This window comes from Drosophila miranda, chromosome 4, assembly GCF_003369915.1.
Source record: "Drosophila miranda strain MSH22 chromosome 4, D.miranda_PacBio2.1, whole genome shotgun sequence".
Classification (NCBI taxonomy): domain Eukaryota; kingdom Metazoa; phylum Arthropoda; class Insecta; order Diptera; family Drosophilidae; genus Drosophila; species Drosophila miranda.
Window position 1 is genome coordinate 16,269,523 of NC_046677.1, and position 13,299 is coordinate 16,282,821.

General features: G+C 43.7%; 1 protein-coding gene and 1 long non-coding RNA gene across 2 annotated transcripts; one reads left to right on the plus strand and one right to left on the minus strand.

Moving 5' to 3' along the window:
* Positions 1–755: 755 nt before the first annotated feature.
* LOC117189006 lies at positions 756–3,037 on the minus strand. Its single transcript, XR_004473060.1, has 3 exons — positions 2,192–3,037; positions 1,440–1,549; positions 756–1,172 (listed from the first exon to the last, which is right to left on the minus strand). It is a non-coding gene; the product is annotated as an uncharacterized LOC117189006 (long non-coding RNA).
* Positions 3,038–6,909: 3,872 nt separating this feature from the next.
* LOC108164240 (tetratricopeptide repeat protein 30 homolog) lies at positions 6,910–9,804 on the plus strand. Its single transcript, XM_033394128.1, has 5 exons — positions 6,910–7,445; positions 7,502–7,680; positions 7,732–8,730; positions 8,794–9,004; positions 9,072–9,804. Exons 1-5 carry the CDS (start codon positions 7,386–7,388, stop codon positions 9,585–9,587), a joined length of 1,965 nt encoding a protein of 654 aa, XP_033250019.1. The 5' UTR covers positions 6,910–7,385; the 3' UTR covers positions 9,588–9,804.
* Positions 9,805–13,299: the final 3,495 nt, after the last annotated feature.

Consider the following 13,299-nt stretch of genomic DNA (forward strand, 5'->3'; position numbering starts at 1 on the left):
CGGGAAAAAAATAATTCTATTAGCAATCGGCGGGGGAGCGGGAACTCTCTCGGAGACAAGCGAAAATCGAAATAGAAATATCATAAGAAGTAGACAAAATAATTATAATTAAAATACAAAAACAACATTTTCCATACGTCATCGTTTCGGCTGGTGGGGGGGGGGGAATGCACGGGGACGGTAGGCCGACAGGAATGATTAATTGCTGATTTTGTAGGCAATTGGGGCAAAAGTGTGCACAGAGAGAAAGATAGAAAACATAAAAACAAAGTGGGCAAAAAACATAGAAAGATAGCGCAAGGAAAATATGGTGGAACTATAAAGATAATGAACTATAAAGGAATGAATGCCAACAAGATTGTTTAAATATAAATAAAGAAGATGATGGAAGGAAAAATTGAAAAAGATAAATAAATGCGAATATGGACAGGGGAATGAATGAATGGCACGAAATATAGATGAATGGAACTTTTAAAACGAAACAAAAGCGTAGAAAATTATTGCAAATAATCTCCAATAAAAAAAAGCAAAATAAAAATAACTAACAGTATATATAAATATATAACTATAACTACAAATATTAAACATGACTTTGATAGGAAAAACGTGCCATTTAAAGGTCAATATACCTATAATTTTATTGAATAATTGAAAGGCTAAGTGTAGAAAATATTAAAAGATTAATTTATATATTTTTATTGATAGAAATATAAAATTATTAAAATGAAATTAATAATAAAATGTATAGTATGAAGTGTCGGTAAACAGATACAAATATAGAGAGAATATTCCCATTAAAGCTGCTGAAAAGAACTCATAGTATTTGTGGGACACACTGATGGATAGCCAATCATCAGATGGTCATTAGTTTTATCTACCCCATACACATCGCCCCCTCCCCCCATCCCCAGTGCACTTACAAGCTTTAAATTAATTTCGATTCACTTGGAGTTTCGTTTTCATTTATTTCTCTTCCTTTTTTTTGTCTGCTTTTTTTTGGTAATTTTTCAAACCTGCTTCCCCCACGAGAAGCAGAGTGAGGCGCAGCAGAGGTTGCCGAAAAAAAGTGCGAGATGCGAGCTGCGAGCTGCGAGCTGCGAGGCTTCGGGCTTGAGATACATTTTATGGACATCATCGTTAAAGTAATCAGCAGTAACAGCCAGAATCATCAGCTACAAAAAAGAGAAGACCAGGCATCGCAGCCAGCGAAATAAAGTTAAAAGACTTTTAACCAAATTCAAGGTCAACTTCGTTTCAATAAATTGCAAACGGAATGGTGAAGGAAAAAAAAAAACAGTTGTGGGCAGAGCGGACACAGATACAAATGGGCGGCAGGAAGGTGGGGGGGCCGAGGGGGACTCTGAAGAAGAAGGAGATCTGCGACTTTTGACTGGCATGACGCAAATGAGTGGAGATATAAAAAAGAGTCAGCGGCTTACCTGTAACTGAAACAATCTTCCCGTAAGCTCCCCTTCTTCACGGAGGCCGAAGCCGAACTCGGGTCCCCAGCAACGAATTTTCAAGCGAATTTTTAGCGTGTTAATAAAGACTGTCGAAAATTTAAAGAATGGCTTTGATAAAGCAACAACAGAGACAGAAACGGAGACAGAGCCAGAAAAAGAAGAACAACTGGTATAATAAATGCCTCAGTCTGCTCTGCCTCTCCTTCGATCCACGGCATGGCAGGCGATATATAATATAATAAAAAATGCAATTTTATTTTATTTACCCCCGAAAGAGCCGCAACGCCAAAAAGTTTATACACACTTAGATATTCCTTTCGGATTTGTCACAATCAAAGGCCACATAAAAAAGGAGCAAATTGCCGAAACAGAGATCCGTGCCATTAAAAAGGAACATCAAATGCTGCCCAGACACAGAGATGAGATGGGGCAGACACATAAACCTTAGAAAGAGGCACTTTATTCGAAGGTTTTTGTGGTACGACACAAACTTTTCGTCAATTAAAATGGTTAAAAGTTTTATAATTTTAGCCAAAAATTGCAGACAGTATTTTTGTGATAAGGAATGTAATTTGCAGCCTCTGGAGATTTTTGGAATTGTAAATATTTTTTCTAGCCAGTCACCACCAAAAAAAAAATAAGTAAAAACCGCAAAAATATATACCCATATGTACTATATATTATTTCCAGCATTCATTTAAACTCTGCGCTTAATTTGTTTATTTTACCTGTTAACCAATTTATTTCTGATAAATTGTTTATGTGTCGTTGGCACAGCACAGGTCTGGTCTGGTCTGGTATGGCCGGGTCTCGGCGCTGATGTTTCTCCTGCGGCTCTGCGGCTGCGGCTTTTGTTTGCACATTTTAAATGAGCTCCCTCCAGTCCATGTACGAGTATTTTAAGTTCAATCAACTTTGCACCGCAGCCAAAACAGTCCAAAACAGCCCAAAAGCAGCCACCACAACAATTGATTAATTAATGAATTATTTATTGAACATGCAGTAATCAAAGATGTGTTTCTTCCCATCCCCCCCAGTCCCCGGTCCATGTCTTAACATTTCACGTTTTTGCATTAGTCGAGAGTTGGTGGGGAAATTTTTGGAAACAAAAAAAATACCCAACTAAATATTGGAAATCTGTGTTAATTTTGCTAAGGTTCTTCCATTTAAAACCTGTGTATGTTGGAGGTTATTTTTAAATAATTGTACAAGTCTTATAGAGTCTTTTATGAATCTTAAATTGCGATAGTCGTAAACTGCACGAAGTCCACACCACAAAGAACCCAATGTATCCGATGTTGTGCACAAATCTAATGACTTAGAGCTATCTTGGGGCTGAACAAATTGCACACAAAAGATATAGATATCTTTCACAGCGTTTTACAGCGTCTGCTGAGATTCTGACTAGAACCAAGTGCATATACATGGAATAAGTATATACTCGTGTAGCCGTATGTGCGAATATATTGTGTATTTGTCGAGCTGTAGAAAATCTAAACATTTGCACTTCGCACACTTGTTAGAACCCGAACAAGACACGTCCCCAGAAGAGAGGCAGAACGTCGAAAGAGAGGAGTAGAGCCCAGCTGCATGGTTTATCGCAGCAGCAGCAGCAGCAGCAGCACCGGCAGCAGCAGCGGCTTGAGCAGCTCCTCCACAATGCACTCGAATGCCCTTCATGACGGCAACCCTCCGTCCCAGCCTCAGCCATAGCCAACCCCCAGCCCACCCTTTCGTCAGACTTTTCGCTTGAACTGTGTCAATGGCCTTGAAATTGTTTTGCGCCTTAGTTGTTCTTGCTTTTGTCGCCATCGTCGACATTGTGACTGTTGCTGTTGAGATTAGTGGAATTATTGCACTTGCTTAGATCTGGCTGAGCCCATAAGGAAATGCATATACACGAGTGCAACTGTACGAAGAATGGAATACCCTTACAAAGAGCTTAGCGTCTATCGGGAAGTACCTCCAACCCTGAAGTCTCCCTTTGTGCGTCTTCAAAAATTCGACTAAGACTTTTCAATGCGGAACAGTTCCCAAATCTGCAAGAGTATCTAAACTTCGGCGTGTTAGAACGTCTCTTAGATGCACTTATTCTTGATTTGTGTGTGCTGCACTCGTTCCAGCAGCCCTGCGCCACAGTGCGTATGATTAATCTGCGGGCTACGTTAGTCTGCACTTGGATAAATTATTGTACATAGTATGTACTTCTATTATTTGTTGTTCAACCAAATGGCGTCATAGTTTCTTTGGTGTATCGAAGCGAGACCTGCATGTGGAGATGCCATTAGAGGCTGATCTCTCAGATCCCATTCCCTTCCGCAAGCAGGAAGTGCGCGCCGATTCGATTCTCTCCAGTGTTTCCTCTGCTTCGCTCTGTGTGGTTTTTCATTGAATCGCTTTTTTTTATTATTTCTGTGCTATAGTTTTGTGGAACAGGAAAAGCGATTGCGCTTCAAGGTCAGCAAAAGCCAACCGCATTATTCTTCTCGTTGTCGGCTGCTGCTAATAATTTACAACAGCGATGATCCCCAGAGATGCTGGCTAATGATAATGATGTCTGGGTGTACGTTTTTCCATAGGTTTTTGCTGGTGTACACAGCGTCTAATAGTAGCTCAAAGATTCGATTGAATTAAATGAAAGAGTGGGGGCAAGATGGAAAGAGAGATACAAAGGGAGAGGGTATCTCAGTACAGAGGGAAGACTTATATTTAAAGGTGTATTGTTGGGTTTTTCAGATAAAAGATAAAGTTACGGGTTCAGACTTACCGAGTTTATGGAGAGACGACAGATTATGTTGCAAATATAATGCGAATAATCCTTTTTAATACCAAAACATTTCTGAAAAATAAAACCAAACAAATAATGAGTCAAGAAGCTTTGGAAAAAGTGCTCCAGCTTAAGCAAATACACAAAGATCGCTTCAGTTTGCGAAGGTCTAAAGACAAGTCCACCCAGGCCAGGCCAACTCCAAGTAGACTCTTGGCCCTGGCCCTGGCCCTGCCCCTGCCCCTGGCCCGACTTGATGACTTCACTGAACCCACGACACCTCGGAGTTGGGCCATAAAAAAAAGTACTTCCAAAGTGCAGCAACAGCAGCTGAAACAAGACTTTAAGACCGAACAAGTGTTAATTTGTGGCCACATCAAGCCCAGAGCTCTCTTTGAACCCGGTCAACCCCTAAATACAACGAAAAAAACCCAACAAAAACCCCCCTGAAACCCTCAAGTACCAGTGCAACTCAGAGGCAAACAACAACAAAAATTGAGAGATTAATACGAGACAAGCAAATGCAAAATACCAACCATAAACAAGTCGGGAATAAGTACGAGTATGTAACCGTACGATAAAGAGCAAAACAAAATTTATAATGCCTACACACTCGCACAAGTGAAGTCTGATAATTGTTTGCTTTTATTTTGTTCTTTTCGGTGCTGAGCCTGGCTCTTGAGTTGTGGCAATTAGGCCTGCAATTATTTATGTGTGTGGCTGAGAGGCACAACAAAACTTGAACTTCAGCCTGTCGGCACCTTGACGCTGGCTGGCTGGCTGGCTGGCTGGCTGTGTGTGATACGAGTAAGTATATCTGGTAATTGCCAACATCAATTGCATTATGCATTACTCATACGCAGCATTGTCGCTCGTCTCTCCGACTGCCGACTGCCGACTGCGACTGCTGTGTGGTTAGCCTTAGGCCAGAGCCGCGAGCCAAGATCGAGAAAAGCTAATGCTCAATCGCATGACATTGTAAGAAAATGCAGTTGCACTTGGTGCTGCCAACTAAAGATTCGAGATGGGATGAGATGACATGAGAGGAAAGCGTTTAGCTTCAGTCAAATGATTCTGTAATACCCAGTACTCGGGGATTAGTCGAGTGCATTGTATTCCTGGTTAGCTATGAAGAAAGAACCTTCTCAGAATCCAGAATCAAGTGAAGTGTCCGTCTAGTAGGATATTTCAAAGATCCCCCCTAATTTAGTAGATATTTTGGTGAATTTTTAAAATAAATTCGGGCTGATTCCAGATCCCAAAAGCGTAAAGGGTATTCCATAGTCGAAGTACCAGCTCAAGCCTTCTTCCATGATATTTTTTTTCGTTTTAGTGTAAGATTTCCAGTTTACCATGAAACGGGACACAGCTGCCTGGCTGGTCTCAGAGTTAGCCTCTCCCATGGTCGCGTTTTTGAACCATTTTTGCCCAGAGAGAGGGAGACCGAGACACTGACATTCGAATTTGTTCGGGGCCAAAACCCGTTGTGCAACATTTTGTGGCCGCCGCATTTGGCCAGACGACAGCAACGACGACGATGATGATGCAGCCGCACAACCTTGACCCGGTTCTGCTTCTAGCCTTAGCCTGGCTTAGACACCAGTCGACTCCTAACCTCCATTCGTGCTTGATTAGCCTTTAACTATTGGCTCAGCTTTCAGACAGACACAGACACAGACACAGATTTTAATTAGCATTTCCGCACGTTCGCCCATTTAGCTGTTGTCAATGAGGATTGCCCCATTCCCGGTCCTGGGCCAATCTATTTAAGCCAAAAGTGTGAGAAAGTGTGCGAAAGGGAACGCGGAAGGAAGGAGAAACTGTTGCTCCTTGAGCCTGAGATGAAGAGAAACCTAATTAAAAGTGTTCCTTGAACTTGCCGCCTGAAAGACTTCAACATGGATTAATGCCTCCGGTTGCCAGCTCCGCTCCCGAGTTAACACTTTAAGTCCTCCATCAGCAAGTCCGTAAGTTGCTCGAGGGCTCCGCATTGGTTTCTTGGCGGTTTCTTGGACGGCAGAGGAGACAGAGTCCGGGACGAAGGACGAAGACATCAAGATGCAAAAGTTTTCAATTAGACAATTTTCTCATTTACATTTCAAATGAATTTGTTGCGCCACTTGCGTCTGAGTTGTGCGTATCTTAATTGGCTTTTATGGGCGCACATTTTGGTCAGCTAATGAATTTTCTTTGCTACTTACATAAGCGATACTTGTATTATATCTAGTACAAAGTATATACATATACTTTTATTTACACTTGAATGCGAGAGAACATTTAAGATTTAATTAATGAAAGACGATTTTGCAGAAAAATAGTAATTTAAATTAAAATATTTGTATGTCGGGTTTTTACTAAAATTTCGGGTTTTCACGCTCTCAAATATCACTCCGCGGTGTGCAGAAGGCTACAAGTTCCACTACTCTCTGAGTATGCCCAAACCATCCCTCTAAGACACTCTTTGTCTGCGACGCAATCACAATGGTCGCTCTATCTCTTTCTTGCCCACGCACGCTGAACGCGCACTCTCTTGATCTCATCTCTTTTGATCCTCTCTGAGCGAGTCGTCTCACTCCCTACGCACTCTCTCACCCCACCCACACCTACTAAGCAATGGGAAAGGCAGTGGACGAGAATGAACAAGCACAGCCATGGGAAAGGCAGTGGACAAGAATGAGCATGCACAGCTATGGCATAGGCAGTGGACAATAACAAGCGGTAAATTGTAAAGAAGGCAACGAAGGCGAACACTGCGAACAATTTCAAAGTGTACACTGAGAATAATATTAGGATCCGACATGTATATATTGTATTTATATAATATAAATTGTATTTTGTATTAGAAAGAGAAGGGATGGACATTAAATGTCGATAAAAAAAAAACCACCAGATAATACGATCAAGGCTTTTGTAATCAAGGGCTTATTTAGGAGGAAAGGCATTTATTTATTTACCCACCCTCGTTACAATATTCGAATTCCAACCCTAAACACCCTTCTTTTTCGCAAAGCCTCAACCAACTGTTGCCGCAGAGCGTTGCCATGCCACTCGAGCGACAACAAACATGAGTAACGCTGGCAACCCTCGTCCAACAACCAAAACAAATAATTACCCGATGAAAATTGACATTAGCTGGCTGGAACTCTTGAAGAAATATGCTGCATCAGGGAATCATCTTGCGCGAGGGACATGTCACCCGAACCATATACAATCTGGTAAGCCATAAAAATAATACCAACGAATCCACAAAAACTAATGGGAACTTCTTCAGATCAAGGACAAACGCTATGAGGATGTGATTGAGTGTATAACGAACATTGGCGAGGCAGCCAATACAAGGGCGGGCCTGTCCACCTTGGGACATTGCTACTACCACGCCCAGAAGTACGAGGAGGCGGCCACCTGCTACGAGCAGCTCTGCCAGCTGGCCCCCAAGGAAGCCAAGTACAGGTAGGCCCATCTCGACTCACTAGAAGAGGGAGAACTGAAGATCCCCTTTAGATTCTACTATGCCCAGTCGCTCTACCAGGCTGGCATCTTTGCGGAGGCATTGAGAGTCCTGAAACAGATCAGTGACCAGGAGGAGGAGCTGCGGGAGCACTGCCTGCAGCTGCAGAGTGCCATTCTGTACTCAAGCGAGGACTATGCCGGGGCCCAGAGCTTCCTCAATCAGCGCGCGGGTGGCACCGCGGATACCCTCAATGATGAAGGATGCCTGCTCTATCAGGCCGATCAGCATGAGACGGCAGTTCAGCGGTTCCAGGCCGCCCTGCAGGTGGGCGGCTTTAATCCTCTGGTGGCCTACAATGTGGCCTTGGCCCACTTTCAGCGGAAGCAGCGAGCCCAGGCCCTCGACTACACCTCGGAGATTGTGGAGCGGGGAGTGCGAAACCACCCGGAACTGGGTATTGGCGCCCAGGTGGACACCGATGGCAGTGCGCGCAGTGTGGGCAATCCCATAACGATGGCCATGTCCGGCATAACGCAGGCTCTCAATCTGAAGGCTGCGCTGGAGTATCAGGACGGAAACGAGGAGGCGGCTCGGGACGCTCTGCTTGATCTGCCGCCGCGGGCCGAGAGCGAACTGGATCCGGTAACGCTCCACAATATGGCCCTCACCGATGTCCAGGGTCCTGTGGCGGGTCTCCGCAAGCTGGCCTTCCTCCTCCAGCTGGGAGCTCCCTCCTGTCCCAAGGAGACCTTCGCCAATATCCTGCTCATTTGCTGCCGCCACGAGCTGTACGAGACGGCCGCCGATATCCTGGCAGAGCACACCGATCTCACCTACAAGTATCTCTCGCAGTATCTGTACGAGCTGCTGGATGCCCTGATCACCGTCCAGACCAGCGTCGAGCTGGCGGAGAAGAAGCTGGGAACCCTAGCCTCCAGTCTGGCCGGGAAGCTGCGCAGCCTGGCCGCCAAGGTGCAGGAGGTGCGGGCCACCAATGAGCAGCATGCCCTCAGGGATGCCCTCAAGGACTACGAACAGGCACTGGAACTGTGAGTTATCTAAAAACCTCTAGAATCTAGTATCCTAATGCGATCCATTTCGTGCTGCCACAGATATCTGCCGGTGGTTATGGCACGTGCCTGGATCTCCTGGCGCGACGACGATTTCGTTGGAGCGGAACGTGAGTTCCACTCGAGTGCCGAATTCTGCTCAGAGAATGCTGTGTGGCGTCTGAATGCCGGCCATGTGCTCTTCATGCAGGGCGACAAGTACAACGAGGCGGCGGCCTTCTACGAACCGATTGTGCGACAACACTCCGATGATGTGAGATCTCTAATCCAAAAATATTTCCTAGACTTATTCGTTATCCCCCCCTTTCATCCCCATTCAGATCATGTCCGTTTCAGCTGCTGTGCTGGCCAATCTCTGTGTATCGTACATCATGACCTTTCAGAACGAGGAGGCCGAGGAGCTGATGCGCAAAGTGGAGAAGGCCGAGGAGCTCAAGGGCAACCTGGGCAAGCAGTACCACCATCTCTGCATTGTCAATCTGGTTGTGGGCACCCTCTACTGCGCCAAATCCAACTACGAGTTCGGTCTGACACGGATTGCCCACGCCCTAGAGGGTGGTGCCGGTGGCAGGCTCTATGCGGATACCTGGCTCCACGTGAAACGCTGCATTCTCGGGCTGCTCACGGGCATGGCCAAGCAGAACATCATCCTGCCCTACACCGCTGTGCAGGAAGTCCTCAGCTTCCTCAGATCCTGTGAGGCTTATGGCTTGTTTACGCCGGCTAATATTTTCACTGCCACAGAACAGGTGCCCGAGGAGCCGCTGACCATTGGATTGGAGGCCCGGAAATTGCGATTGTTGCTGCTCAAACTCAGCGAGTATGAAAATTGTTGAATTCTCAATGGAAATTCTTTTGCACAGAGAACAAAAATGCGGTTTAAGCAAGAAAACACTCAGCAGGACCTTCAGAAACGGTTCGAATATTTAATCTAGATTTAAACATATTCTGCAGAGAATATTTTATAGAGAATATTTATTATTTTATAATCCTTGTTTTTCCCTCAGTGTAAGCATTCATTATATTTTCATCAATAAAAATTGTGTGATGAAAGCCCCGAATCAGTTCTTTCTCTTTCAATTTCCATCTCCTTCGTTCCTCCTGCCATTTCCTTATTACTTTCCCACCCCGAAAAATGTCTCGGAAATCCTTCAAAGCAGGACAACAGCAACAGCAAAAAATCTCCTTGCAAAAACCACCTCAGGGATCAACTTGTCTTATCTCTGTGACAGCTGGAAATCCAAAGGACTTGCCGGGCGAAACAAGCAAAATACAGAGCAGAGGGCATAAAGTGATAAATATAAATTACCAGTGAAAGAGCAGAGAAATCTGTCATAAATCACATTAATGACAGATTTTCATCAGTCGGGCCCGGGTTCGCGGCCAAAACAGGAAGTGGATTGTCTAGCAATCTATTGAAAAGAAAGAACCTGTTCGACACGTGCTTTTCCCATGGAATTCCGTACTCTCTTGTGGTACTCCCGCACGGTTCTGCTCGGCGAGCACGTGAGCACTCACGCGTTCGATTTGACAACGTGTTTATGTCGCAGCTCAATTTCCCATTGACAGCATCAACATCATCATCATCATCATCATCATCTTGGGCATCGTCATCAATGGGGCAGCAAAATAGAAAAATGGCGACAACAAAAACGCTTAACAAGCACTTTAAGCTGGCTCGTGGCATGCCACGCATTCAGCGGCGCATCCCCGTCCACAGCACCATCCTCAGCCCCATCATCATCAGCATTGATGTTGTCATTATACTCATCGACATCCTCCTTGTCATTACGCGGCGCATACGAGAGAAGACAAAAAAACAAGGAGGAGGGAAATATGTACATACGCAACATGAAAACACTTGTCATTAACGCAAACAGACAGAAACACTCTTCCACTCACACCCGCACACATCCCAAATATGTACACCCCCATTCCAAGGAGGACCCACAGATACACCCATATACCAACTTGGGGTTGAACTATGGCGCCTGCAACAGACTCTAAAAGAGCTTGTAACACCTTTTTGTGCGCGGAATTTAGTGGATACCCTCCAGACGGAAGGTACTCGCATTATGGGATAAAATATGTAATGAAAGATAAGGAAATTTATTATTATAATGATCCAGAGAATGAAGATTACAAATAATCTGTTAATGATAGTGATAGGAAAGAGAAAGAGGTTGGAAAATTAAGGAAAAATTAACAATTATGATGATTGCTAAAATATCTGAGAAAAGAACCGCCAGCTAAGAAGGGTATTGCCTCTTGCCAGGATCCAATCATATCTGGAGGAAAGAGGCCCTTGAAACCCATTTTTAATGGCACATAATAGACAGATTAATGTAGCTAATATATTGAGATACATACTACATAAATAGTTTCTGTGGAAACTAGACCTTTCTGAAAATATGATGCAATTTTTATAAGTCTTATAATAAGACGTTTTCTCAATACGAATTCTCTGACATATGGTTTCATTAACTTTATGTCATTGATTTATAATTAGATAATTATGAGCTTAATTTATTTATGGAATGCACTTGCCATTATAGTAATTATTAGTTAGTGGTTAAATATTTGCGATTATGGTGTTAATAGCCCTCATTTTCTTTACAGGCTATAAATAATTCTTCAACGAAATCCAAACCCAAATTAAACTTTTATTTTTAACCCTTCTTCCCATCCATCACCAAACTGTTTGTCCCCAATCACAATCCTATTCCCCTTCCAGCTACCCTTACAATCCCTTTTAAACCAATTCCAATGAATATTAGACTCTGCCACAAAGAGTATTTCGGTGTCGCTCAACTTAAATAAATAAAACAAACTTAACTTTTTGTTGCTGGTCTCCTTCGCTTATTTTCCTGCCGTCTCCGTCGCCAGCTCCGTTTCCATCGTCAAGTGTTGCTCATTTTGTTTTACTTTATCATGTTGTTCAAGGGGACGGACCGCTTTTCCCTTTTTCCATTTCCCCAATGCTTGTTAGCCGCCTTTTGTTTGGCAACTCAGCCCTGTCCTGGCTCTGCATTTGGTACTTCCCTTTTGATTCTACTACTGTGCCTCCCTGTGAGACGGGCGGCTCATCCGCGTCCTGGTTCATGCTTTCCCTACTGGCTTTGGCTTTTCCTTCTATTACTGGTACTTTGTAGTCCTTTCATTGGATCTTTAATCTGTTCCTGTTTTTTCGTAGTTCTTCCCGAAACTATTGGAAACTGTTTCTTATTATCCTCTTATTCTGAGCGAGCCTCTTGTTTCTATTTGAATTCATCTTATCGGGTTCCTAGTCATTTCTCGGGGGTTTTCTGCTTCTGCTTCTCATCCTGCCAATTTTATTACGATCTGCCATCCTCCAGTTAATTGCGCATTTCAACTTTTGCTTCAACACTTCTTGGGCCCTCCACAGTCCTATCTATCCTTCGTCCTGTGTGTCGATTGTTAATACGCCTCTTAAGTAGTTTGCCTCTCGAGGGCATTGCAAAGTTAAGTCTGTCTTTTTTCGGGGAAGCTCCAACTAAATTGTGTCTGCCACTCAAACTGATTTTCCAGGCCATTTAAAGCAGACAAACAGACAGACAGACAGACAGTCGCACACATAAATATGTGTCCTGGTCCTGCCTGAGGGCCTGACTGCAGTCGTCAGACTCTGTCTGATCCTGTCTCTTGTCGGCCCCCCCAAGTTTCCTGCTATCTCCATTGTGTCTGTTTGGTTCTGAAAAACATTCTATAAGCCGCATTCAAGTCAAAAATCAATAAGGCTTTGTTGTTGCTGCGTTTTGTTGACCGTCGGCATTTGGCGGCGGGGCAATTGTTGCATGCCTCCATGTGCAAGCGTGAGTATATGTATGTGTCTGTGTGGCCACCGCTTAACGGTAAACGAGGAAATAGCCCAGGCAACGCGTTGGAGACCTCGAAAAAAAGAAAAATCAGAAAAATGTTGAGCAGGCATTTTCCAGAGGAAATCAAATATTTCGCCATTTCAGAATCATGGATGGCTTACGAGGATTATTCGAAGCTCCACATACGTGAGGTGAGCCGTATTCCATAGGACTTTTATTTCAATTGGCTGAGTTTTTAATTGCCTTTGATTTGCAGAATTTTCTCATAAATTCCAGCAAAGAAAAGAGAAAATCCAAACACTTTAAACGCCACGAATATGAAATACTTTGGAGTACGAGGATCCATTGGAATCCTGCCTTGAAAGAGTACTATTCTGTTTCTGTTTCTTCGAAAAACATAAGAGTTACAATATCTAAAAGTATACTTAAAATTATTCTGTGGTAGGCATAGCGACACCCACCAAAAAATGTCTCCAGCCTAAGAATGATATCAGTTTCCATTTCTCAATATTATTTAGGGAATATAACAGGATAAATAACACCTGACCCTTAGCAGTTTGATGCATTCTCATTCGAAGACCGACAATCCTTCTTCTGTTGTCGACAAATTCATGAAAAAAAAAAAACAAAGAAATAAAAACGAAACAAACTTTGGCCCTGCGGCTGCAGTCCGGAGCTGGAATGGACAATAAATCAAGCTTTGATTGCT